This window comes from Temnothorax nylanderi, unplaced genomic scaffold (genome assembly GCF_030848795.1).
Source record: "Temnothorax nylanderi isolate EJ_2023f unplaced genomic scaffold, tnyl_v1.0 TNYL_tig0228_pilon, whole genome shotgun sequence".
Taxonomy (NCBI): Eukaryota; Metazoa; Arthropoda; class Insecta; order Hymenoptera; family Formicidae; genus Temnothorax; species Temnothorax nylanderi.
In genome coordinates, this window is record NW_027249290.1 from 44,269 (window position 1) to 71,152 (window position 26,884).

Below are 26,884 nucleotides of genomic sequence, written 5' to 3' on the forward strand. Positions count from 1 at the left end.
CCGTCGCGTGAGTCGCGTCGCGTCGGCCCGTCGATAGCCGAAAATGCCAAAATAGTCCGTTTCGTAAAAAAGTTGTTCCGTCTCGCTTTTGTTTTTGTCTCACTGTCTCACTCTTGTTCTTGGCGAGCCGGCGCGGCGCGGCGAGACGATTCTTGGAAGTTGGAAGATAAACAAACACGTACGTACTTGCGAAGGAATGCGAACCACACTCCACAATGACCACAGTCGATCAGCTCGAGCAATCCTCTAAGGGCTCAGTCACAATGAGAAAAATAAGGAATAAGATAAAGGAATAAGGAATAAGGGAATGTCGCATCTCACTTCGGTACATGTACATTAAAGTGAGATGCAACATGCCTTATTCCTTATTCCTTTATCTTATTCCTTATTTTTCTCATTGTGACTGAGCCTTAAATCCTCTTGTGTTGTGTACTTGTGTACTGGATAACATTGTCCCTGGTAAACTTGGTAATTTTATTCCGATTTAAACGAAATATAGTGGATATAAAGTGTGTACCTCATTACTCTTTGGAATTATTTGATACAGAGCCGAGAGAATTACCGCAGTGTCTTTATCGGAAAAACACTTCTTTTCGCATTTATGTTAAATAATAATAAAATGTAAAAATATAAATGTTTAGCACACAAGTTTTATTATATGAATTTTATAACTTAATTCTATTATAAGTTATTTGTAATTCAATTGCACTTTTATTATACACGTTTGATGCAAGATATTTTCACGCGATCTAGAAACTTAAATTAATAAAAGAGAAAAAATGATTCTATGAAGAATTAAAATTGTCGTGTAAGATGGCTCAACATTTATTACAAGTTGTTGAAGTAATTTGTCCATTAGCGCTTCGACAGAAGGTAAAATCTCATCCACAGCTAAAAGAACACGCATGGACGATACTTTCGCGTTGCGGAAAAAAGATGAATGGAAAAGTATTTACTCAAGATTAAATTATTATTTAACAATAAGAAATTTGACTGTACATTTATTATCGCGATGGATCTCGCTCGGGCCGAGAGGCCAAGAGGCCGAGACACGGCCCTGCGTGAAGACTCGTGGAACACGCACGAACAGGTTTCACGTACATATGTGTGCGCTCGTGCTCGTGGTAGTCGTGGTATCGTGGAGTACGCACTACGCGCGCGAGGCTCCGGCTCCGATCTTACGTTAGTCCGCGACACGGGATTGACGGGATTACCGCGACTCGAGCGACTCGCGGAATAGCTCCGTACTGGCGCGGCGGCAGGAGGCAGGAGGCAGGTGGCAGGAGGCAGGAGCAGTGAGCAGTCGTCGTCGTCGTCGTTATTCGCGCTACGCGTTCCCGCGAGTAAAAGCGGAACGCGCGCGTCGTTTCGTGTGTGTCGCGTGTCACGCGTGTGCGCGTTTCGTCTGGACCGGGGACCCCGCGAAACCGCGATCGTACAACATTCGTACGTATCCGACGATTCCGACGCGCGCGATGGTGCCGCGTTGCGTGGTTGCGTTCGCGTATCGGTATTCATCCTATCCATAGGTCGCGGTCGGATCGCGCGCGAGCGAGAAGGAAGTAGTGCGTGAGAAGCGAAGCGAGGTGAGGCGAGATCTCGATTCTCGCCCGAAGGAGGAAAGGAGAAAAGGAGGAAAGGAAGAGAGGAGGAGAGGAGTGGAAGAAAGAAGAGGAGGAGCGAGTTCGCGCAGGATCAGGTCGGCTGCGGCGCGGCGCGGCGCGGCGCGGCGCGGCGCGGCGGCGGGCATCGCGGGTATCGCGCGGCTATGCGGAACGTCGCGACGGTGCGAGACCTCGTCGCGGCACGAACGTCGCGGAATGGGGCCCGTTGATCGGGTCCGGGAGAGCGGCTACGGGCTTCGACGACCATCGACCACGGAGGCATGGATGTCATCGGGGACGGGGACGACCAGACCCTCCAGGCGATTCTCGGTGAGTTTTCCTTCCTTCCTTTCTTTCCACGCGCCTTTTGCGCTTCGCGAAAGCGTCAGCGGTCAGCGGTCAGCGACCAGCGCGCGCTGTCAATTTTTATTACGTCGCTCGGACTGCGTGCGCGGTGCGGCCGCCTGCACGATCGGAGCGACGGCGACGTGCGCCGTGCGGCGCGCGGCGCAGCGTCTCTCGTTTTCGAGCGTGTCGCGTAACGGTACTAGATCCTTCTAAACGTGGCTCGCAGCTCGAGCGAGCCGCGAGCCGCGAGTCGCTCGCAACAGTAAACGCGGAGCGGATCAAAGAGCGGCGCGTTCGATACGGCATACGGCGATGACAGCTACGGAATGTCGCGAATTTGACACCGACACCGTTATCGCGCATCGCGCTTACCCCACCGTGCTTCCTCCCGGCCCCGGTTCTCCACGGTTCTCCACGGTTCTCCATGGTTCTCTCCATCAATATCGAGCCACGAAGCGTGCATTGACCTTAAACGCGCGCACCGGATATACGCGAGCGCGTTTTCATCCTTCGAGTTAAAAGGAGCCGCACCGCACCGCGCCGTCAGCTCGGTTCGCCGATGCTGGAATCGAAAGCGACGCGATGGAACGCAATTCGTGGAATTCGCGTGCGAAACATGCGGCGCATCGTCGCCTCGGTGGGTGTTTAGGGGGGGGAGAGAGGAAGCTCGAGATCCGATCCGATCCGATCCGATCCGATCGGCGCTGCCAGGATGCATCGCTATAGTGTCTCGCGTCGCTCTATTTGGCGAGAGAACGAGAGAGTAGTCTCTCTCGATTTTGCGCTAAATGTATCATTCGTTTAGTGTTCAGTCGACTCGTATCACCTGTCTCCTGCAACTGTCTCTAAAGCCGGTAATGTTCGCTCGTCCCGTATTCGGAAGAAAAAGTATAGTGCCTACGTGCGCGGGCGACGCGTATCGTTTGGCGGTAGAGAACACTCAAAATTTGAGATTGACGATAAATGCGCGTCGAGACTGTCGAGAGTCAAGTCCGGCGCGTGGCTTGTAGGCGTCAACGCGCGGGACATCCTCGCGATACGCCTTATGAATTGAGGTTTTTACATGTCCAGTGCATGTTCCGAAAGATCCTTAACCTCCCATCCTCGCGGTCGTTTTTAATCATTTCCCCCTCCCTTCATATCGGTAGACTGAACTAAACAAACTGACCACGCGACTAACCGCGCGGCGCGCGGCGCGGGCGAGCCGAATAAAAACCCGAAATGTTCCGTCGACGATTTCAGTTTCGTACCCGAAATTGCAACTCGAAAGTCCTCTAGTCCGGTAAGACTTTAAAGCGCGAGGACTAAAAGAGGAGAGTCGTGCCGCTTTACGTGGATACGTTTATCCTACTTTTGCCTTGACTGCGGGGCTCTCCCCCCTCCACACTCGCGGAAAAACCGCCTTCGCATACCTGTTACGCGCCTCTCAGTTTGATGCATCGCGCTGAATCGCGCTTTAACTCTTTTTTTCCCCCCCTTGCCGGACGTGCTTACGCGCGAGGGCCCTCGCTGACCGCGACGATCGTCGATCCTCGCGACGCAGAATACAAAATTAGATTAAAAAAAGAAAAAAGCTTTCGAGGAGATCGCTGGACGTATCTCGCTCCTCCGCGTATATTTACGTTTTCTTCGTATGCACTCTCGTGATTTAGCGGCCTGTTCCACGCCGAGTGCATTCACCTGTAACGAGTGCAGCGTAGCGTTCCTTATGTAGGTCAGAGGTTGTAACGTAATGTCTCCTCCGATCTTCGAGATGAATGCACCACCTCGTCTCCGGCACGCACCAGGAACAAAGCGCTGTTATCTCATTGTTCCTTCGTCGGTGGCTCGAGAAAACTTGTACCCTCAAAGCGGCACCGATTTGCCAGGCCGAGTTTTACGTTTAATCGTAATAGAGATTACGTAGAGAAGAAAACAAAAATAAAAATTTTCAAAATATTTGTAAAACGACCGAGTATTTTCCATGAGACGTCCATATGATTCCATGGCGATTCTTTTCATAATAGTTGTCATTAAACGGACGATTCGACCGTTCTACGTAACATACACATAAGTAGATCCTTCGTTCTTTCTCTCTTGCGAGACGTTATCCTCCAGCCGTTACTAACAATTCCACACTGTTCTCTCTGCGGACAGATAGTGAAAGTCGCGTGGTGAACGTGCTTTTCCGTTTATTTGGAATTAATGGCTTGATAATTCACGGTAACCTATACCGAGACGGGCAACGTACCGCTACTATGCATTCACTTTTTGAGTCACCTGTCTATTCTACCGACGCTAACATTTCTCTCGTTTCGGACCCGCGCGCCGCGCTCCTTTCATCCTTCGAGAGCCACGTCTCTTTTGTTGTGTTAAATATTTATCTTTTAAATGGAATGAGAATAGCGCGTCGTTCAACAAAAAGGTTGATGAGAGGTGCTGCTCTCGGAGGCTGTTACGGGGGGTAACGCAGACGTTAAATGAGTTATTTAATGACAACGTGTTCACGTGTGTAGTACACGCTTGCGTGTACACGTACGTGATAAAACGCGTCATTGACTAGAAAGATGTGGAACGCGACGTGATTTCATTCGTGCGTTTCGAAATGTTTAATTTTTCTTTCTCGAGCGGGCAAAGCGTATGACGAAACACATTCGTTAAGTGCCGTCATACGGTGATAAATAATTAATTCTAATCCCTTACATTATAACATTAATATTAATCAAGCACGTGTAATTTTGTTTGCCAAGTTTCTATGACAGTACTCTCTCTCTCTCTCTCTCTCTCTCTCCCTCTCTCTCTCGGACAGAGTATAGATTGTATTGTTTTATTTAGCTTGCATCTCGGAGAGAACTCCGGAATGAGAAACAATGGAGACAGTGCTCCAATTTCGGATCCGTTTATAAATAGTAACGAGTGGTTTATAAGTTGTAGCTTATTGCTCTCGATATAATAATAGCAGGCACAAATTGCAACAAACGGTGTGTTGTCAGGAGAACCAATTTACTACTTGCTATCTTGCTACTTACTTACGCTCCGACGAGGCAACGCGCAAGGTTTTCGCAATGTTTGTCTTGAAAACCCATAGACCATATAGTGCCATAGGCTTTTCACCCGACAGTTTCGGATGACACAATTTTATACTGTGCGTGATGCGATACTCTTTTTGAAAGACTGACAGAAATATTGAAACCCGTGCTTTTTGCTCGGTCGAGTTCGCTCGCGGCTTTTATCCTTCATTGCAATCGCTCGCGATTGTATCGAGAAGATTCGCAGTCTCGCCGGGTTTTGCCATCGATCGCGACCTAAAATTTATTTTGGACTACTACGAGCGGGCTCGCAACGAGCTTAAATAAAACGATAATGAAAGCCGAGTTCGATCGCCGCGAGCTTATCGGTGATAGCCGGGCTTCCCGGCGGATGAATTATGGGATTTCATCGCGTATAGCATGGCCGTTCAGGAAAGTAACGCGCAAGCCGTAGGACGTCCTATGCCATCCACGAAAGCACATTGGTCGATGAAAAGCTTCGCGGGTCCGCCTTTCGCGAAAAGCTCGAGCATGCGCGCTCTTCTTGGAACGTCAAGTAGGAGAGGCTATTTACTGAGCTAAGGTTATTCTTGCCTTTGTTAAAGTATATTGTTGCTGAAGCGTCGTACAATCCCCGTCGTACAATCTTCAAAATTCACATGAATATCTTTCAAAAAATTGTCACATTATTTTAAATTAAATTTTAATTTAACGACAAGTGTTTCTCTTTCCGAGAAAAATGAAAAAGAAATTAGAAAGCATGCGCATGGTGTTTTATATTATCTTATAAAATCTTTATAAATAAAATTGATGTAAAATATAATTTAACAAAATTAATTAAATGGCCAAATGGATTAACAATATTAATAAAAAATATGAGAAAAATGTAAGCATAGATAAGATATGATATATAAGACAAAATTAAAGATTATAAATATTTAATAGAAACTCAATACAATATAAATATTATCTTTATATATATTTTAGAGAGAATTTATATTTAATAACTATTTTATTTACAATTACAGTATAGTCAAAATCATGTACATTAAATTACGTACGTTTATGTAATCGTAAAATGTAGAAATTTATGCGGCACAGGCCTTTTAGTAGTGCTTAAAAAGGGGAAGTAAACATATCGCGAACATCGTAAACATAGGCACGTGTCCCAGGCATAATGGGGCGATTTGTTTAATCGATGGCAAGACCCTTTGATTCTGGTAGACCTCACGATCCGCGATCGCTTACATATTATTTTCTTTCTTCGGGTATCACGAAACGAAGAATGCGTATGGCATACAGCTATTATCATATATTATCATTAATATTTTTCTGTTAATACTGACGTTATTAATGTGAGACTAATGGTATTGTAAATATTTTAATTTTTTATATTCGCAATTTAATTTTTTAATAAACTTGGTCGCACTTTTTTGTAGAGACTTGAATGAGTACTATTTTAACGATTTTCCTCAATAATTAGTTCCAATATACAGTTTTTGCAACATGCTGTCACCAAAAGCGAAAGCTGAATCCGATGGCTGAAAGTTTTATCGAGCATGAAATCATAGCAATTAACGAAAAAATTAGTAATAATCCCGACAAATTGTATTTCCACGAGATTCCTTTTCTAGAATTCGTAAATCAGGAGTTACGTAATGAAAGTTTCTAATTAACGACTGCTTTCGGGCATTTTCCTTGACTGAGGGCAGATTAGATATACAAATTAGTAATTAAATTGATTTGACCTATTGTAAGTTCGAATCACGACAATGTCTTTATTTGTAACGGGTAATGGTCCTCGCTATATGCTCATACGTTCGTCTCGCGGACTTTACTACACTGGCTGCTCTAGATTTTCATGGGAGATTGTTTATAATGCAAGAGAGAGGATGTATGGACTACTTTGCGACTTGCGAGCTGCCGTTGCCGACGTTCAACGTACAAACGTTCTACATATAAGAACGGGCTGGTCACAAAAACCGGAGGAAGCGATAATCCTTTCTATTAGCAATTTTTTTCTTTTAATTCTGCTCGTAAATGATCTTTAAGCGCTACATGAACATCGTTCAAGTAATATAAGCCATATCGAGAAAAATGTCTGAACCGTGTGGTAGTAAATCGCAATAATTGAACGATCTGTCTATTTTTGAGATTTCTATATAGCAATGGAAAGCGCATGGCATATATCAGCAGATTATATACGTAATTTATCAAATGAATATTTTAATTTTGCAACGATTTTCGAAGAAGAAATTTAGGGACGTTGAGAAAATTATTAGATTTATCCATAAGATATGGAGAACCATCTATTTGTAATTTATTTTATTAATAATCATTTTACGGAGCTTTTACGTTTAATTATAATTATGAATTGCGATCAAAATGCTTATATTTGTATCATCGTAAAGTGGCGCAACTAGTGAAAGCCGATGGAATTCCACGAGCTAAAGTTCAGGGGGCGTATCACTGTGGGAATCAAGCGACTTTTCTCTCTGCATTGTGCTATGAAGATTATGATATTTAATTAAATTATTCGTTACACGTTACTCGTTCGACGCATTTGCCGTATAACCTGTAACGCTTAATAAAGCCAGTAAACAAAGTATAGGTACAAATTATAAAACGATATATTCGTAAAAGTAGCGAGGCCGATTTTCTATTCAATTTTTGTCTCGCGGAAGTTGGAAATATATATTCCGATCCTCTGGAAAAATTCCGCGAGTTTATCGATCCCGAAGACGATGCTTGCGAATTCTCCAAGGAGACTATTATACGGTAACAAAACGATACGCTTCGAGCTGGATATCAGTGACATACAATGAGACACGGTTCAACATGCGCTCACGATCACGATGAGGTAGGGAACCGTGGAACGTGGCTATTACGGGAGAAACATGGCCCCGGCCCCGGCCCCGGCCGTTTTCTGCTGATGTCCCGATGTCGTGTCTTCCGCTCGAGTCACGCTAACTTTTCTCGCTCGTCCTCGTTCTCGGTCCTTTTTTCTCCTCCCTGAAATACAAGCCGATTTACAATATATATACGTATATGCGCGAACCAATAGTCTTCTAGGCGATCTGAACGCTCGGACGCACGTCTGTTTTATTCCGTGCATATGTACGTACGCACGCCCACGTTAGACACATTACCATATTTATTGCTTTGGCAATAACATTTACGTTCGTAGGCGAGCGTGTCACGGATGAGCGATGTGTGGATGAGGTCAGGCGTTTGGGTTAAATGCACGAGCACATGCGAGAATTCCGGACGCAAATCTTTATCGTTCGTGGTGATAATAAATATTGAATTTATTTCCAAAGTTACGTATTAAAAAATCAATAATTTATGGGAAAATGATATTTGGTACGCTGTTCTTTAAAGTTTCTTGAAGAAAATATGACTAAAACTCAAAGGTCTAAAAATGAGATTTAAGCAACATTGAGGGTTAATATTTGCGAATACGACTAGGTAGGATTCGAAGAATAGACAGTACGTAGATGTCTATATATTTTACAGAAAAAGTTACTCCGATTTGCTTCTTTCAATTTGCTTAACTTCTTGGATACGTATTTTCATGATGCAGCAAAATATGTTTCATAATATCTCATCGCTTTACAGTTCGCGGATTTCCGAGCGCAATCGAGTAAATATCAGGGTGTATCGAGCAAGCTTGTTCACGCGCAAGCTAACGTGTCAGGTGAAAGGTATAGGTGTGGCTAACGTAACAATTCACACTGTACAAATTTAAAGTGAAACTTTAGATAATTTGCATCGCCGCCGGGGTATCTAATTTTGGTTGTCGCGGTAAACTTATGTGCGGAACGCATGATGCATCAAATAGACCATTCAAAAACAATCATTATCAGGGTACGTATTATAGTGCACCGGAGTATAAGGCTTGTAAAAAAGACCGGACGTCTTTTTCATGACGGGTCATCTTTTTGACATCTTTGTAATTTGTTTTTACTCATAATTTATATTTATTAACATGTTTAGTCAAAGTAAAGAGTAAAATGTTTAAAGTTTGACGTTTAATACGCCAAAATGATGTTTATGCGAACAAAGAAGGAGATCGATGAAAAGTTTGTAGATGTTAATTGTGAATTAAAAGATCCGAATAGTGGAGGAACGTGGCGTTTTATGTGAGTTTGGGTCGCTAAAGCGCATCAGCTGCATACTTTTACTATCCTTCGAGATTCTCCTTGAACCGATGCGCGAGTACGCGAGTCGAGAGTCGAGAGAGTAGTAAGTACTTCAGAAATCATGGCTTTTATGCGCGCGTGTAATACAGATACCTCTGATAATCGCAGCGACATTAACCAAAATGATATTGATATCTATTATATACGATTTACCGTAAGGTCCGTAAGGCAGTCGAGCTGAATGGCCATTGAAAAATTTTGATCGCAAAGAAAAATTTCATATTTCTCCTTTTCTTATTTATTCTCGTTGTCGACGTTTCATGTAGTCAGGTATCATAAATCATTTTGACACTTACATCGGTTAATTGCTCCATTGTACTGGTCTGAAATTGGACCATGATAATTGCGCGCACGAAACTTGCGCGATGTGCAGACGCAGTTTAATTAATAATAATAATTATGTAGTATGTCTAGCGAATAAAAGAAATGTTCTGCACTGTTTAATCTTTTTTGAAATAGTTTTACACAAAGAATAAAAATAACGCTGCAAAATGCTACATTTATAATGCATGTTTTTATTTCTATTGGTATGTCGAATAAAATAGTTTCTTCAAGAATAATAACGTTTTTTTATTTATAAAATTGTTCTAAAATAAACTAAAATTTGCACATTATACAACTGTTAACTTGTTCGTCACCCGTTATTTGCTAATTTATATTCCTCTGCGATTCCAAATCAATTACAGATGGTTTATCTATAACGTCACAGTTTGCAGCTTTGTCTCACTACTTGTAATCACTACTGACAAAAGTAAAGCGCACTATTATTTGGTTTTAATCCACACAACTTCAGCATAATACATTTAAATATGTGAATATTCTTTTTACATTGCAGTAAATCAGATATTGCGGAAAAAATGCTGTACTATTTGTAATTCCGATAAGAATCTGATGAGATGAGGTGAACAATTGAATCAGCACGAAGAACCGACAATGCCGGTTGTATGCAAATTCCATTAGCACTGTAAGGCATAATGAAATGTTGATAGTTGCTAGCGCGACCTCGCAGATTTCCGTAATTGTAATATAGCTACGCGTGATCATGTGATAAAGTTAAACAGCATATTTTTAAAAAAGATTCTGCTAGGTATATATGAATTATTGAATTAATTAGATAACCTTGTATTTACGAGTATAAATGTCATAGAGGCTGATATCGAACGATAATACGATTATAAAATATCTTGCAATATATTCATCTTCACAGCAATTACATAAAATATAATTGTTGTTAATCTTTTTGGGTGCAGGTATATAAATATATAGAATATCAGCCGGGAACGCGTATTTGTCGCGAGCGAGTTGTACTTGTGAGGTAACAATGTCACAGATTTTCATATTTTTCTCTTTTTTCATCTTCTTGTACCTTGTGACAGGTACTTATTTACATTGCAAATTCTGTAATATGTATCGAGATTAATCAGTCGTCAGCGACATTGCTTGTAATTACCGATCACTCTCGTTCTACATATCTTTGACGCAATGTTCATTGGCGATACACACCACACGTGCATACCATGCATGCTTTAAAAGTCGCGTTATAATAGAGCGTCTTTGTACAGGGAATCGCCGGCTCTCTTACGAGACGGCGCAAACCAATAGGTTTAAAACCGTTAAAACGAAGACAATTATCCTTTTCGCGAACGAGAAGTGACAGAGAATAAACGTAGCGTGTTCAGGGCAGCGATGAATAAGTAAACGGCCATTTAACCAGAAGCAAACATTTGCATATTATCGGTCTGTCACTACCGTCGCCCTTTTCCGATAGCGCGGACATCAAAACCGAGCCTGGGAAATGCTCGTTCGGTGTGCCCGGTCCCGGTCGTGTTAATGGTAATATAAACGGAGGGTCCATACAACGCAACGCGGGCGGGCACTTAATGCGTGATGCCGATTACACGCACCCGTGAACATTTACGCACGCGACGAGAAATGGATTCACGCTCTCTCGCTTGGTCGCTTGGTGCAGAAGTGACGGGCGTGCTGCGAACAGCAGGTGTTTATCGAAAGAATTCTGTGATAGAATAATTGGATCTACAAGCCCTACTTTAATTGTTTAATGTTTCATACGTACGAATGATGATGCGTTTAAGTCATCGTTAATCTGTCACAAAGAGACTTGTATTTGTTCAATCGAAATAGCATTGCTGGTAAAAATGCAAAATAGCATTGTCGTAATTTAACGCGTATCGCGTTACAGATATTAAATTTAGAGATTCAGACACTGGACTTGAAACACTATGAAAAGTTGGCAAAAACTTTGGTACAATTTCTTGCCTTTATTTTGTATCGGTCAGTTGAACTGTGACGGAATTATAGATATTTTTCATCACTTTGCTTGATCGTAAAATTTTCTGAAAAATTTCTTACACAATCCATGTGAAATCCACAGTTATTCAAGCATGGACAAAGAAAATTTTAACAAAATATTATATTTTATATTTATATTTTATTTGGAAAAATGATTTCTTAATTATGTACCAATAAACAATCATCATAGTTGGATCAAAGAAAGAAACCAGTTCATCGAAGATTGAAATGTTATCAATTCATACAATTTATAATTTTTTATGGATTTAGTGGAATTAATGGTACTATTCCATATTTTCTTTCAGTAATATATAAAAATTAGGACATTTTGAATATATCTGCAGATATCGTGCATGACAGATTCGGTCGTCTATTGATAGATACGTGATCTAAATATCAAGTCTTAGTTAATTGATAATCGATATTTGAATTTATAGTGAATAAGAAAAACATTAATTACAATTTATAAGAAAACATTAATTTTCGAGTTCATGACGTCTTATGTACGATAGTACATATCGAAGAAAGGGGTTGCGTGTAACCACCCCTTTCAGTCCGAAATAAGCACCGCCCTCCAGTCAAAGAGGAAATCCCCTCTATACTCTTGGAATATGGTGGAGGTATTGGAGCCCTCCGATGGAGGAGACTCGTGATTAAGTCGTGAACTACCGTGGACTGTTGTGTTTTGTTGCCCAGCTAGCAAACCAGTACTACAAACGACCTTATACGTCCTCATTTTCGCGATAGACAATTAAAGAGATAAAGAGATATTCGATACTAGCTTTACTTCAATTACATCTAAAAGTATCGTCAATATTCTACCGTCATATCTTATCGCGGATCTGTGACAAACGAATAATCTATTGTATAATTTTTTCGCGGAAGAAAAATTATCAAGTGCTCTACGTAAAATGTAAAGATTCATGCAAATACCTGAACAAATTATATACAAGCGAAGTGATATTTATTTCATAGATTAAATGTTGTAAATTTATTCAACTTTTCGCGACATTAATTATGTAGCGATGAAGTGTCGTTCTAATCTTGCGTACCAGACAATTTTTCGAGAGTGATCCAAGTTTATTAAAACATTTTCGTCACTATGGAATTTTCGTGGGCACTTCAGCATCAATCTAACGATCAAAATGGACGAAATCATCCGAATGATCATCATGAAGACGCTAATATTATTAATCAAGTTAGCGCTCGTCGATTGCTTAGCGTGACAGGTAATCAAATATTAATGCATAATTTGTGTAAATGACAGAATGTTTTTTTTTTCCTACTTTTCTTACAGACACGATATATTCATATAGTTTTTATTTCTTCAAATAAAGGTGGAATTTGATTATTATAATGTCGATTAATTTCAATTTCATGAGATTACAGAATATTAAACGAAAATTAAGAAGTCATAATCTTATAATTTAAGATTGTATATACAATAATTGGCAATATTTTTGTGAAGAATACAGATTTTTTTTCAATAAGATAAAATAGTTATTTATTTTCATAAAAAGATGTATGTTTCAAAGGAGTATGTTTGATGAGATAAATATGTCAATGCTATTTTTCCTCATGTCTCGGGAATGGATTTCTTTGATTGTCTTCGAAATTGATTTGTTGGAAACATTGTTGCTTGTCGTAGGATATTGAAAAATAACTTGTATAAAAAGGAAATTTTTTTTAACTGTAATTAAGCAAATTATAATGTTATCGTCATCGATTTTGAAATAATTGAAGTTGACGCAACGTAGTGTCATCCTCGCTTTTTTATTTTTGAGATTTTGATTTAAAATATTTTATCAAATATTCTGTAATTAGTTCCTGCAATCAGTTTTATTATTAATTCTTGAAGTCATATTATCGTTTCTAATAACAACAAGTATGTTTTGGTCGATTAATTCTGTAATATTTAAATAAGAAAATATAACTTTTCTTTTTTAAGTAGGTTTTCTAAGTGGAAAGAAGAGGATTCTGATACTATATATACAATCCTGACTCTATCATTTACGTTTATTTGTTCGTACCATCCCCGTGTTTAATACAATATTATTATTTTACATTATTTTTGTGTAATGAGCATAATTATGTTGTCAAAGTTGCATGACGATTATCGATATGTTCGTGATCACAAACAGCAGTTTAACACCTGTCCGCAACTTGTTCGGACCCCTCTCGAAAACCTCTTAATGGCCGTGAAAAAGAATACTGCTCCCTGCTATAATTATTTAGACCTCAGGTGGGACTCCGCCGGATTTACCTTGCGCTTACGATACGGCAGCTGCATTTCAACCCTTACGATTAACAGGGGTGAAATCGACAACTGGGTTTCGATTAACTTCCTCTGTTTAAACGTTTACGATATGATCGTGGCGATACACGTGTCGCAAGAATAATACGATGGCGTTGCATGAGTGCGTTAGTATTACTTTCTATCGTCGTGTGGATTACAGTAGTCGGGGTTATAAACATTTCTATATTCATCTATATTCTGTTGCGAAGGATGAAAGCCGGCCAATTTTCATAGACGAGTCGCTGTCCACGATGCATTTCTATTTGCTTTGCTGGAGAAAGTGGTCGTCAGCCGATACAGAGAGGTCGAAAGCCTACATACATCTTTATACATAAGCCTTTTTACATCATTTGAGACTTGATTGGAATAGGCGCAATTATTACACGATTGTTTTATCCGCGATTAAAGGCTTCGCTTCAACTGAAATTAACATTCCTATACATTGCGCGACGAGGAAAGATATAATTACGTTCAGTGAAAGTTACATTTCTTTGTGTTAATACGAATTGCAATTAATTCTAATTTACTGTAAATAAAATAAGTATTTTATTTTGCTGTATTACTAACATATTGCTAATATACTAAGTACAAATAAAAATAAATAACATATTTTTTTAGTAGAAATATTTTATATTATATTTAAAAAATTGAATTTATATTTTGCACAATAATATTATTTCAATTTACATGTATAAATGGTTTTCGATCATTTATAACTACGCGCATAGTGCATATCTGGTGTAATGATATTCAGATTTAAACGGTCAACTATGCTCACGGGGGCGGTGTTTGGTCGATATCTTGATAAAGGGTTGGCTAGCAACGACTCATCCACCCTTGTAACTCACCCCTCCAGCTCTTTCCGTAAACGCTAGGCGCCATGCACATTCTAGACTTCATTTGCCTGATTATTTAAAAATGGTAGTTTTTATTGCGGTCAATAGCAAAGAAAGATACTTAGAAATTATTCCCTTTATTTCCTGAACTCTCTATATATGATGTTTTTATTCTTAGAGGAATATTTCACACAGCGCACAAAATTATTATTGCTATTATTACAACTTTTATCTTTATGCAATTTCGATAGAATGTTAATAATTCAAAATAAGAATAATTCTCCAAAAGCTTTATATTGCATTATTGACAATATTGACGAACGATATGACGATTAATGATTGCTCTAGTGCTCTGAAAAACTTTCGGTGAGACGGTACGACGCGACGTTATGTCTTGTTATTCACTTGAAAAGTGTCCTTACTCTCGGCTCCCAACGCTTAAACGTTTATGAATGTTTGGCCGGAAGTAACGTATTACAACACTTTGCTTGTAGTCTTAAGCGCTTAAGTATATACGAAGTACATGCCCGCGTTTCTACATTTCAAAACAGGATCAAGAGTATCAATGTTGATTCAGGGAGATTAGGGATTGCTTCATGATTTTTAGACTTTGTCGAGTAGTTGGCGGATTTCTTTTTTAGTCTCGCGCGCGCGATTGCCGTCGTGAGAAAATTATAAATTGTTTTCTACGACTGTGTCTGAAAAACGGACATTTCGACGTAGATATACGTGGAATTTAGGAACCGTTGTAAGAAATTCGGCTGTTATTCGCGCGACTATTTTCCCTCGCCCGTTCCGACGCTTTGTTCATTCAACTGCGTCTTCGTCTTCGAGTCGCAATCATCCGTGAAATTTGTTCGTGTCCATTCAATAAATCAACTTTCTCCCTCGCTAAAAACTATCAGGGACGGTAAATTACACACACACAATGTACCTTACTTGAAATCTCTTTCCCATGTAGATGCATCTCTCACACGAGCTCTTGCAACTTATGATGCAACAAATGACGATGACAGACGTTTGCGTGTGTATGTTTGAAATAGGCGCATAGCAACAATTTTGTGATATTCGTATAATTACATCTTATGTTACATAGTATTGTAGCATGGATATGTATTATCGAAACGGATGGATTCTCATATCGGCTATTATACAACCAGGGAGACGGTTATGTTACTATACATGTACTTGTAACAAAAACAATTTATTGTTATCTTAATGTGAAATTCTTTATTCTTTTCCAGGTCGTGGTGATTTCGTCGGCGGGATAGACAACGAAGCCTTGGATTTTTCGCAGTTAGAGGACTTTATCAACAGTGACAGTGAACAGCCCGCGACGTGAGTTCAAAGAATATTAACCTTGCACGTTTATATATCATTACTTCCATTCCGTTATTTTCATTTTATCACGCATCTTGAGCTGGCTTTAAAAAAAGAAAACTCCGATTAGACGGGAAACTTGATCTCGGACGCCGCGCCGAAGCGTTCGGTCTGGTGACGAAGTTTAACCACATTTGTTGGGAGCCATGGTTAACGCCTACAATGCGCGTGTTCGTCACACGTGCGTAATGCGTGTGCCAGCGCAATGATCGCAAAACTCGAATTGTTGTTTCTTAGAATGCCAAATGCCAATTTACCACCAATTTACATTAATAAATTTGTTCAGTTGCATTAATGAATCTTCTCAATCATACAGGCAATCTACCACCTTACATGTCACATGAATCATATCAAAATAAAAGTGTTTTTTTTTTATCGCGATATATTTGAAGATAATTCTGCAAATTGAAATAGCTACAAAATATATCAAAAATACGTGTAATGCGAAGTGTAAAATTCTGCGAGCATGATGCTTTCGATGTTTGTATATAGGCGCCTTCTCAAATTATGATAATTAACGAATTTAGATAATATGCTTCTGTCGTCCAGCAGCACGAGCACGCGTTTCCTGCGAACGACACGATGTATCAGGCTAAATTTCTAAATTGCTCCATCTCGACACTATGTATTCAGGCTACTCTGGCACCACAGCACAGCGATTATCATAGAAATGGTTACTGTTGAAAATATTTATATTTTATTCAAACTGCTTTTCGTGACATATATTTTCTCCGTACTTTTAAAGCTACTTATATAAAACGTGCAAAAAGATAAAAAATAAATCTTTTCTGTCTCATCACTAATAAAAAGAATATGTGTAAAATTATTTATATAAACGTTTTAGATACTACAAATAAAAAAAAACACGAAAAACTTATGAAAGCTTGAGACGTGGTTGTCGCGTATGCATTCTTGGCAGTGCAAAAAATAAACTTCTTAAGGATGTTTTACCTATAGCTATATGTAGTATAATTTTGTTTTCTTGATTAAACAATGTAAAGCTAGTCTCAGAAATTATTCATAAACAACATGTTATCATTGGGACAGAAAAAGCGTAAAAATCACAATTTTTTCCCATTTTTGTACTTGATATTGTTTAAATAAATCATTTAAAAAATTGAAAAAACAATATTAACAGAAAAACTTAAAAAACCATAATTGCAATTCTCGATGTCATAGAAGTGTACCATAAAAATTTCATTCATTTTTACCGTACATGAGCAGAGATACATATTATGATATTTACATGGGAAGTATATCTATATATATACAATTTCTGTAACTTTTAAAGCAAATATCTCAGAAACGGGTCGGTCAATCGATCGCAAATTTAACACAGGTTTTTGGGATATATAAGTGCACAATCTCTGTAAATTTCAGCTTTATCCCTCTATTTTGACTGAACGGACATACATCCTTAAGACTATAACAAAACCAGTACTACAGCTTTGTGTATAAATTGCGATAAATGTAAGTTTTTTATAAACCAAATTTTAAAAAGGCGATACAAAAATTAAAATAAATGAATGTGTTAAAATATACGTATATATTACGCGTGCCATTAATCAGTGAATGTCGATGCAACATGCTGACCTTGATAGCTGCCGCATAGATACATCGAGACGAATTTAAGATTCCTCATTGCTTCAAGGATCAGTTCATGGACTTTTTGGCATATGTACTAATAAGATTTCAAATCACAGCGATATGATTTTAGTACTTTACTGATGATGTTTACAGCTATTTTGTCTTACGTTTGCGTTTATTTGATAATAACTAACCGTACGATTGCATCAATTACTAATTACAATATGATCGTATACATTTATCATACTATTACTTATGATCGTATATTTATGATCGTAATAAGTAATTCGTGTTAGTGTTGCTGTAAAATATCGTTTCCTTTCATTATATCGTGTCGTTGTGATTTCTCAAGTGAAGAGTAAGAAGCTTGAATCTCGGTGCTCGAAATAAATAACAATAATGCGCGAATCCACAACGATTTAAGCCTCTTATATGACTTCGGGCACGAAAATATCTTATTCCAGACCTGACCGCGCGTATTGACGTAATCGCGTACACCAGGAAACGCATCCAGCCATTCTTTATACGCATACAGTCATACGTACGCGTACTACGTATATACTCAGCCCGCAGACAGATATTCACGCAGATAACAACCGCAGAGGTGTAATGATATAATGACAGAGGCAGACGGAACGGAATTGATGGAATCACAGCGTGCACACTGCGTTAACCCTGCTAATTCGACTTCCAGCACTCGTCTTCCATTAAAAGGCTCTTGGTGCTCATCGCACAACGACTCGGATTAACCGAGGAAAAAAAATTTTTATTCTCATCCGAGCGACACCGCGTGTATATGCCGCGGCATATACCATTATCCAACGGCAGTAAATCCTAATTTATCAGTCTTGTGCCTGATTAAAATATTAAACAATTTTTTTCATATTTTTTGCATTTTTTGATTTTTTCCATCTTTTAGAAACAGATCCATTTTATCCTAGATATTTTATTATTATTTTATTATTTCCGTGTTTCCCTTTCTCTTATTTATTTATTATTCTTGTGATTCCGTACGTATTCAGATGTGTGTACACGTGCATGCATCGTGATCAATACGCAATAGATATGTTATTAAAAAAATACATTAGTTAGATAGATAAGCGGAGAAAATTTATAGTAGCGATGCAAACGCGAAGTGATTTTATACGGGGAGAGAGAGAGAGAGAGAGAGAATTGTCGTTTAGAGAAGAGAGATCCGCTATGTGGAAATACTCATTTATTTTTCGATTCTAGTTGCATTAATTACGAAACAATAAATGAAATAACGCGCGAGACATGACAATGAAAACTATACGCAACGAGAGATAATAAAGAGACAATGATAGTCATAATTTATATTTTAAGAATCAGAAATTTCCATTCAATTGACAATATAATTACAGCTTATGCAATGAGGAGGAACAGGTATTTTGCATGATTTTTTTTTACCGTGGTCGACAGAGATTGCAGATTGTTATTAAACGATTGCCTTTTCATCAAGAATTCGTGGAAAATTCATAATAGACGCGCGAATCTTCTTTACTTCGATGGAAGCTGTATAATGTATAATAGCACCGGTGATACCGCGTGTGCAGTTAAACTCTCGCAAATTCTGCGAGTTGAGAAAACTCACTGCGAGATACAGCGCAAAGCATCATTTACCGCTGTACGCCGAACTGCGATTCAGACGATAACGATATCTCATGTTTTGCAAATCCAACGTGCAGTTGCGCTCTCGGCATGCATAGCTCTCGTAAGATCAATAAAAAAAAGGTGCTGACGTAGCGCGCGTTTAGTCAATTTCTATCAAATGTCTTTTGCATTTTTACATCAGGTATTTCTAAATATAGCAAATGCTATTCTAGAGATATTCCATAGGAGAAGCAACGAGTATACATAAAAAAATTAAAAAAAGAAAAGAAAAGAAAACAGAGATATGGACTTGGATGAAAGACCGTGGGGTTCTGTGTTTAGATATTTCGCGGATACCCTTGCCCACAATGAAAATGGAGGTGGAACGGTGTCCCACGGTGGCCGGATCGAGGCACCCACGTCACAACCGGTTGCCCAACAGCAGCCACCATCGCGACTACCTTCGCCGCAGATGACGCAGGCTCATCCAGTTTCGATAGCGTGCGCTTCCGGTACCACGACGGTACCCAACAACGGCGGCTACAAAGATCCGCAGGCGTATGTTCACCCGTAAGTCGAACTCTGAAAAATAAAACTGACGGTAAAAACTGCGGTTTTATCAGGCTTATGGAAGAGGCAAGAATAATCTCTACGTTTATTCACGAAAATCAGTGTGAGCTCTAGCTACTGGTGCCTCAGGCACGAAATAGGGAATTAAATTCAATGAAATTACACCGGTTCTACAATTCCAGTTTTTAAGTAATAAAGATTTTAGATTATATCGGATTACACGTGACAGCTTATTAAAAAAAGTGACAGATCTCTTGTAGCGATTTAATGACTCGGTGAAAATCTAGAGCATCGCTCTTTTTGTAGACACGCGCTACCGGAAAGCCCACCGGATAGCGGAAGTGAGCCACCGTATTCACCGCCGGGACATAATGACACTCAACACGTACATTCGCCACGTGAGTTTAAATACATTTGCGAAAAGACATTTTACAAGACAATTATAATACAATTGCGTGTAATTATAGATCAAAAGGCAGCTTTGCAAGAGATACTTCTGCATCATCAAAACAATCAGTACTCTTCTAATTTGCTACCACCTTCTCCGAGAACGTTGCCTGCGACAACGGATCCTCTGTTGTTAACGCCGGTCCTGACATCCCATCTCACGTCGGGAACGTCGAATCTTTCGACGCAGCCTCAGATAGGACCGCCTTTGGTACCGCTGCCGCATGAACACAGCCCGGCTGGCATTAACACGCTATACTCCTCCCTGCAATCGGCCCCAAAAAAGAGGAAACTCAGCCAAGATGGCCTTATCCACGTCAAACAGGTGTTTTTCCTTTTTTTTTATTTGTAATTTTGATTGTTCTTTTTTTTACTTCGATTATTATTTACGATCGTTGTTTCTCAGGAACCCGAACTGGGTACCGTGGAGCACAGTTGCAGCAGCAGTAGCGCAGTGCTAGACAGTGACGAAGTTGCTGACGGCAATTACATCGACGCTAGTTATCAGTGTATTCGGTTTCATCCTTTCCAGCAAACATCTTGGCACGTTCTTTGCGATCATAATCTCAAAGAGTTACCGGTACCACATTACAGAGTGGATGCCGACAAAGGGTTTAATTTTAGCAATTCGGACGATGCGTTTGTTTGTCAGAAGAAGAATCATTTTCAGGTAAAAGATCGACATCCGATAATTGTAAAGATAAAACAAAGCATATTGCGGGCTTAAAAAGAATTTTTTTTTAAATCTAAATATAACAATATGTGTGTAGTCAAAATTATATATAAACTTTTACTACATAACAATATTTCCAATTGTTACATATTTAGATAACATGTCACGCGCAGCTTCAAGGGGAGGCCGTATTTGTTAGGACTGGCGAAGGCTTAAAGAAAATAAGCGGTTTTCAATTACATTTCTACGGAGTTAAAGTGGAATCTCCGTCGCAAACGATCAGAGTCGAACAAAGTCAAAGCGACAGAAGCAAGAAACCATTCCATCCTGTAACGTGAGTTTATATACATCTATGTATATATAAATTTATAATATAATTTGATACAGTTGGATTATGCTACAGATCATGTTACAGAGTCGAATTAGGCGGCGAACGTGTAACAAAAGTGACGGTCGGCCGCTTGCACTTTAGCGAAACTACAAGCAATAATATGCGTAAAAAGGGAAAACCAAATCCGGACCAGAGGTATTTTCATTTGGTTGTCGGATTGCACGCTCATACCGCAGACCAAGCCAGTTATCAAGTAGTGGCTCACGCATCGGAACGTATAATTGTCAGAGTATGTAAAATCAATGGTAGAATTGTTCTAAAATGGTAGAATTGTTCGGAATTATTTCTCATATGTTGCATTATAGGCGAGTAACCCAGGACAGTTTGAATCAGAAGGCACTGGCGTGGGTGCTGAAGGTGGATGGCAGAGAGGAGCAGCTCCAGATAGCGTATACCATGCCGGCAGGGTTGGAATTAATACGGATAGACCAGATGAAGCTCTTGTTGTACATGGCAATATGAAGGTACGCGATTTGTTATTTAATTACACATCACATTTATATCACTGAGAGTTAAATTGGATATAATATTGGATAATAAATATAATTGTGTACCGATATAATCATTAAATTTGTCACATAGGTAACCGGTCACATCGTTCAACCCAGCGACGTAAGAGCGAAGCAAAGCGTTCAAGAAGTTGACACGCGCGAACAATTACGGAACGTACAACAATTACGCGTTGTTCGTTATCGATACGCTCCGGAATTCGCGCAACATTCGGGTCTTGATACCAAACAGGAAGATACTGGCGTCATAGCGCAAGAGGTTCAGCAAATTCTACCGGAAGCGGTGCTACCGGCAGGTGATATAGTTCTGCCAAATGGTCAGAGAATTGAAAATTTCTTGGTGGTAAATAAAGAGAGAATATTTATGGAGAACGTTGGTGCTGTCAAGGAATTATGCAAGGTAAGAATTTTATATCAATCCTCATACAGTGTTTCATGTAGAATTTAATCTTTTACTTAATTATAATCGATTTACTACAGGTGACGGACAGTCTAGAAACGAGAATAGATCAACTAGAGAGAATAAATAAACGACTAGCAAAATTAAAAAGAGGTGATAGTCTAAAGAGTTCCATCAGCACAGTATCTAGTATATCAGGCAATAAATATTCGTCATCTATCAATAATAAGTCATCTTTGCACGGAAAGACGAAAAGGTTCGAAAGAGAGGAAGAGCTTCTCTGCAGTAATAAATTTATTCAAATTATCATTGTTATACTTATTCTCATCATGGCATTTTGGTAATTATTCCTTTAGCTTTATTTCCAATTTAATTCGATTTCGTTTCTCTCTTGAACATCTACCTATGATTTAATATTATAATTTTCAGTCTAGTTGCAATGGCAACATTATATTTCTTAGAATATCAAAAACGCAGTAGCGTTGAATGGTCCGCCATGGCAAGCAATGGAATGTTGGCTATTGGTCCGGCTCATCCTCCAACAATGTCTACCACTTCTAATTATGAGCATCGATATAACTCCTTGTTACATAGCACGTTATCCCCTTTTTATACTAAGCAAGGATCTTACACGAGGGAATTAGACGGAGGATTATCTGTCAAAAGTAATTCCTTCACTACACCGCCTCCGCACACGAAACAACAACTGTACTCTCAGGAAATAACGTGGTATCCGATGAGCCATCCGGGTCCCCAACCTAAACATGAAAAAAATAAGTCAGTGAAATTGAAATAAAATTTTTAAATAATATTATCACGAAAGAAAATATTTTGTTATACACAAGCTCGTTAAAAATGTTATAATGATAATATATTTCAGCGAATTCCCGGGAAATTGGCTTAGTAGAAATGGTGCAGGTGCTGTTCCTAGCAATGTGGATGAGAATGATCAAGGCTCGGATATAGATTCTTCATCTGCTAACAAAGGTCCAGTTCCTTTAGGAAGGCCTGAAGAATGCCCCGCACATTTTACTGAACTCGAAAGTCCATGTCAGGTACTTAAGAACTTATTGAAATTTATTAAATATTACTTATGTGTGTGCATGTGCTTTCACATAAATGAACAATGCATATATAATGAAATGAAATTAAATTAAATGCAATGTTTCAGATATATTGTTGCACAGCTGAGATTCATCAATTAGAAGATCCTCAGCCTGATCATCCACCAGAGAAGAAGTCCATCTGTAAGTTTTATATGTTTTTCTGAGTTCATTAAAGTATACGCACGAATCATTTATACTTTATACAATACAAAGCATATTATTAAATGGCAAATTTTATTCTATTATTTTAGCAGATCATTTGGAACAGCCATTAAGTATGCCACATGAAGAGAAACGAAAATTAAGTAAGGGTTTCCAAAATGGTATTAGTCCATCCGATCCTAGCACTCAAACTCTTGTGAAAGAGGTATTAGATTTTCTCTTGAAATTATCATATCGGATAATTTATAACAAGGAAGACAAATATGTAATTAAACGTATGCGTATCTTATAGACCAATTACAAGTATTTGCATAAACGAACAAGGCGAGAAACTGGTGGTGGAGATTGGGGAGAAGTGGCTAGCAACGCTGCAGGATCACTGCCACCAGAGCCTAGACCACAATTATTCGTAGTAGCAAAAAACTTCAACACATCTTTGGATCAGAGATATTGTTCCCCATCGTCACCAGATACACCCAACAACATTAGTTGCATTGTACCTTTGTCAAAACATATGCCAGATACGCATTTAACATTACATTTTGTGTAAGTTTAGAATGCGTATGTACTTTATAAACATGTGTATTTAATTTCTGATATGTTATAATCACGATTTCTTTTTATAGCGGTATGCCGTGGTATTGGCAAATCGTGCAGCAGTGTCCTTTTTCATCAAATCCTGGTATGGATGAGACAATGGTATGTGGTTGGAGCTATACTATGCAGCAACAACCTCAGTATATCGAAAGTAATAATCAACCGGGTGATCAGTCTTTTCCTCTTGATGTCGCTCATTACCTTAGAAAAACTTTAAAGTTTCGAATACCTGTAATGCAACCTCAAGAGGTAATTATTTCAATGTAAAGAGGCAATAATTTATGAAATATTCTTTACAAAATATTTACGTTATAGATTTTTCATACATACATTTAACGTTGAGTTATAGTCTGATTACCGTATTATTTTATTACAGAATATTTGCAAAAGTAAGCATGATGTCGACTATTTGGAATTTACGTTGCACTTTTACCGAGACTGCGAAGAACAATGAATATTATCTTGTACAGCACACTTCATAAGAAACTTGATAGTTTCTAATTATCTAACAAAAGTTAGATTTCTCCACTCTATATAAAGCCTTTGTGCCTTTGTAACCTATTCTCTGCTTTCGTAGTACTCTTATATTTTATATATCATCGCATTACGTAGTATATATTATTTACTAATATAAACATAAACTATACATAATTTCCAATTATAGTTAATGTAACGTATCATTGTGCAGGAAATTTCTTTAGGTATACACACTTTAGTGAAGGTACACACACACATACACACACACACACACACACACACACACACAAAATTATCTTATTCACTTACAGAACTGGTAGCAATAATGACAAGCGAACAATTAAGTAGTGGTTGATGGGTGCATTATTTCTCATTATATTTGTGTTATCGCAACACATCTTACAACATTTTTTCTTGTTTTACTACTTTAAATCCAATCAATAATACTTGTTAATATTGATAAAGATTATGAATCAGACGCAAAATATATTAAATAAATGATATTATTTATAAAATTATGTGAAACAAAGAAACACACATTTGCTATAATCTACTACAAAATGTACATATACTAGTGTAAATTAGTTTTTATACCCATCAACATGCTATATTTTTTAATTTATTACTAGTTTCCTATGAAATTTACTCAAGATCTAATTGTGAGCGTATATTTCTACACTTTATCTTTTACATAGTTCACATTTTAATTTTTGATACTGATTTACAGATAACTCATTGTATAAAACGTAATGTATGAAACTACTAATTTTTAATGACATTTTAGATACTTGTGAAGTTAAATAAGCTTGTTATCAAAATATTATGTCACACGAAAAGCATCATAGTGTTTAAATTGTAAATAGTCATAAATCTGCTATATAATTAATTTTATTTCATGATTATGTACAAACAACATTGAATATTTAATGTTATAATATGTTATATATATATATATATATATATATATTGTTATACTCAATTAAGGAGACAATTTATCGTTGATTTTTAATAAATTATTTTTTAATTTGAGTATCTCTTTCATGCAGAATAATGGAAATCATTGAGGCAACTAAACATTTTAATATTTTTATTTGCTATACTATTTGTTTATATTAAACGATATTATAGAATTGTGCGAGTTCCTAAAAATATTGTACAGTAAATGTTTAATGATAGATTCATTTATACGCACATATTTTGCTACACTTGTGTTAAAAATGATAGATATTCACGCATAAATAGCCTAGTAAAAGAAAAGTTATTAGGAAACATTCCTGATTATGTATGCGTGCTAATTTTAATTTTACATAATAGAATAAAGCATCCACTTTTTAATTTAAAAATGTTGAGTCGATAAATCACATAACTCTAATATTTGAATTTACCTAATAGCAATAAAAGTGTACTTTCATTATTAAAATGTAACTCGTACAACATTGTCAAAAGCATGACGAGCAATCTTCAAGCAGTTTAATATATATAAACATCCTTGCCGTCCACGTGTATACTGTATAGTGAAAAGCAATTTATAGAGAAACTTGATAATTTATCAATTGATTATCTGTACTATATACTCAGAGCTCAGTGCACAAACTTGCGATGTATTGTAGAGAAACTGGAATTTGGATAATTATTAGTATATACCACTATATCCTTATATATATTTATATAAATTGTATAAACTATACTTTATTGTACAGTAACATATATTTAACTATGATTGACATAACAGAATAATATAGTCATAATATAGTATTGCTACGATAAATGATATTTGCAAATTTTATTTATTGATTCAAATTACGTTGTTACAATATGTAAAAATTTTTCTTCAAATTTATTCTTTTAGATAATTATCTTACAGGGTATACAGAACATTTGCGCGAGATAAAAAAGAAAAAAGTAAATAGAGATAAGATATATAAAAAATTGTCATGTGACATGAGAATTTTGTGAATTCCAGTCTGTATTGATGTATTTCGAATTTTTCTCTATGTTTATAATATCTCTTTTATCGTTACTTGACGTCATAATTATCCATTAATTTTGATGTAAACTGTTATTCATGTATCTCATTATGATTTTTGTATTTTATCTTAGTGTATGTGCAGCTATATTATAAAGCATAGATATAGATGTATTATATAATTATGTATAGCAATAAGAAATATCTCATACATAAGCAAAAATATTTTTAAGTTCTCACTTGCGCATTCTGCAAGTAATAAATTTATATTCATAATTACATTGTGATTTATCATTTCTATTATTTTATTTGATATATAATTAAAATATCTGTGGCTGAGAGCTTAAAATTAAAACAACTTTTTTTAAACTTGCAGGAACTGAGTATTTGCATATTTAATTATA

At 37.6% G+C, this 26,884-nt stretch overlaps 1 protein-coding gene across 3 annotated transcripts; it reads left to right on the forward strand.

Moving 5' to 3' along the window:
- Positions 1 to 739: 739 nt before the first annotated feature.
- Positions 740 to 26,759, forward strand: LOC139779492 (uncharacterized). Of its 3 annotated transcripts, none has more exons than XM_071717871.1 (18): positions 740 to 1,934; positions 15,849 to 15,942; positions 19,525 to 19,752; positions 20,059 to 20,150; positions 20,220 to 20,524; positions 20,606 to 20,869; positions 21,028 to 21,206; positions 21,276 to 21,492; positions 21,569 to 21,727; positions 21,846 to 22,172; positions 22,253 to 22,512; positions 22,602 to 22,949; positions 23,053 to 23,227; positions 23,344 to 23,419; positions 23,533 to 23,645; positions 23,733 to 23,986; positions 24,067 to 24,286; positions 24,414 to 26,759. In XM_071717871.1, exons 1-18 carry the CDS (start codon positions 1,886 to 1,888, stop codon positions 24,489 to 24,491), a joined length of 3,438 nt encoding a protein of 1,145 aa, XP_071573972.1. In that variant the 5' UTR covers positions 740 to 1,885; the 3' UTR covers positions 24,492 to 26,759. The 3 variants fall into 3 exon arrangements, with proteins under 3 accessions (XP_071573972.1, XP_071573971.1, XP_071573973.1); XM_071717870.1 differs by having other exon boundaries at positions 745 to 1,934; positions 23,530 to 23,645; XM_071717872.1 differs by having other exon boundaries at positions 753 to 1,934; positions 21,288 to 21,492; positions 23,530 to 23,645.
- Positions 26,760 to 26,884: the final 125 nt, after the last annotated feature.

Excerpts from the sequence above, each read along its gene's own strand:
- LOC139779492 (XM_071717870.1), top strand. The coding sequence starts at position 1,886 with ATGGATGTCATCGGGGACGGGGACGACCAGACCCTCCAGGCGATTCTC. Across the intron at positions 1,935-15,848 it reads GACCCTCCAGGCGATTCTCG|GTCGTGGTGATTTCGTCGGC; the intron begins GTGAGTTTTCCT and ends ATTCTTTTCCAG. Across the intron at positions 15,943-19,524 it reads GACAGTGAACAGCCCGCGAC|ATATTTCGCGGATACCCTTG; the intron begins GTGAGTTCAAAG and ends TTCTGTGTTTAG.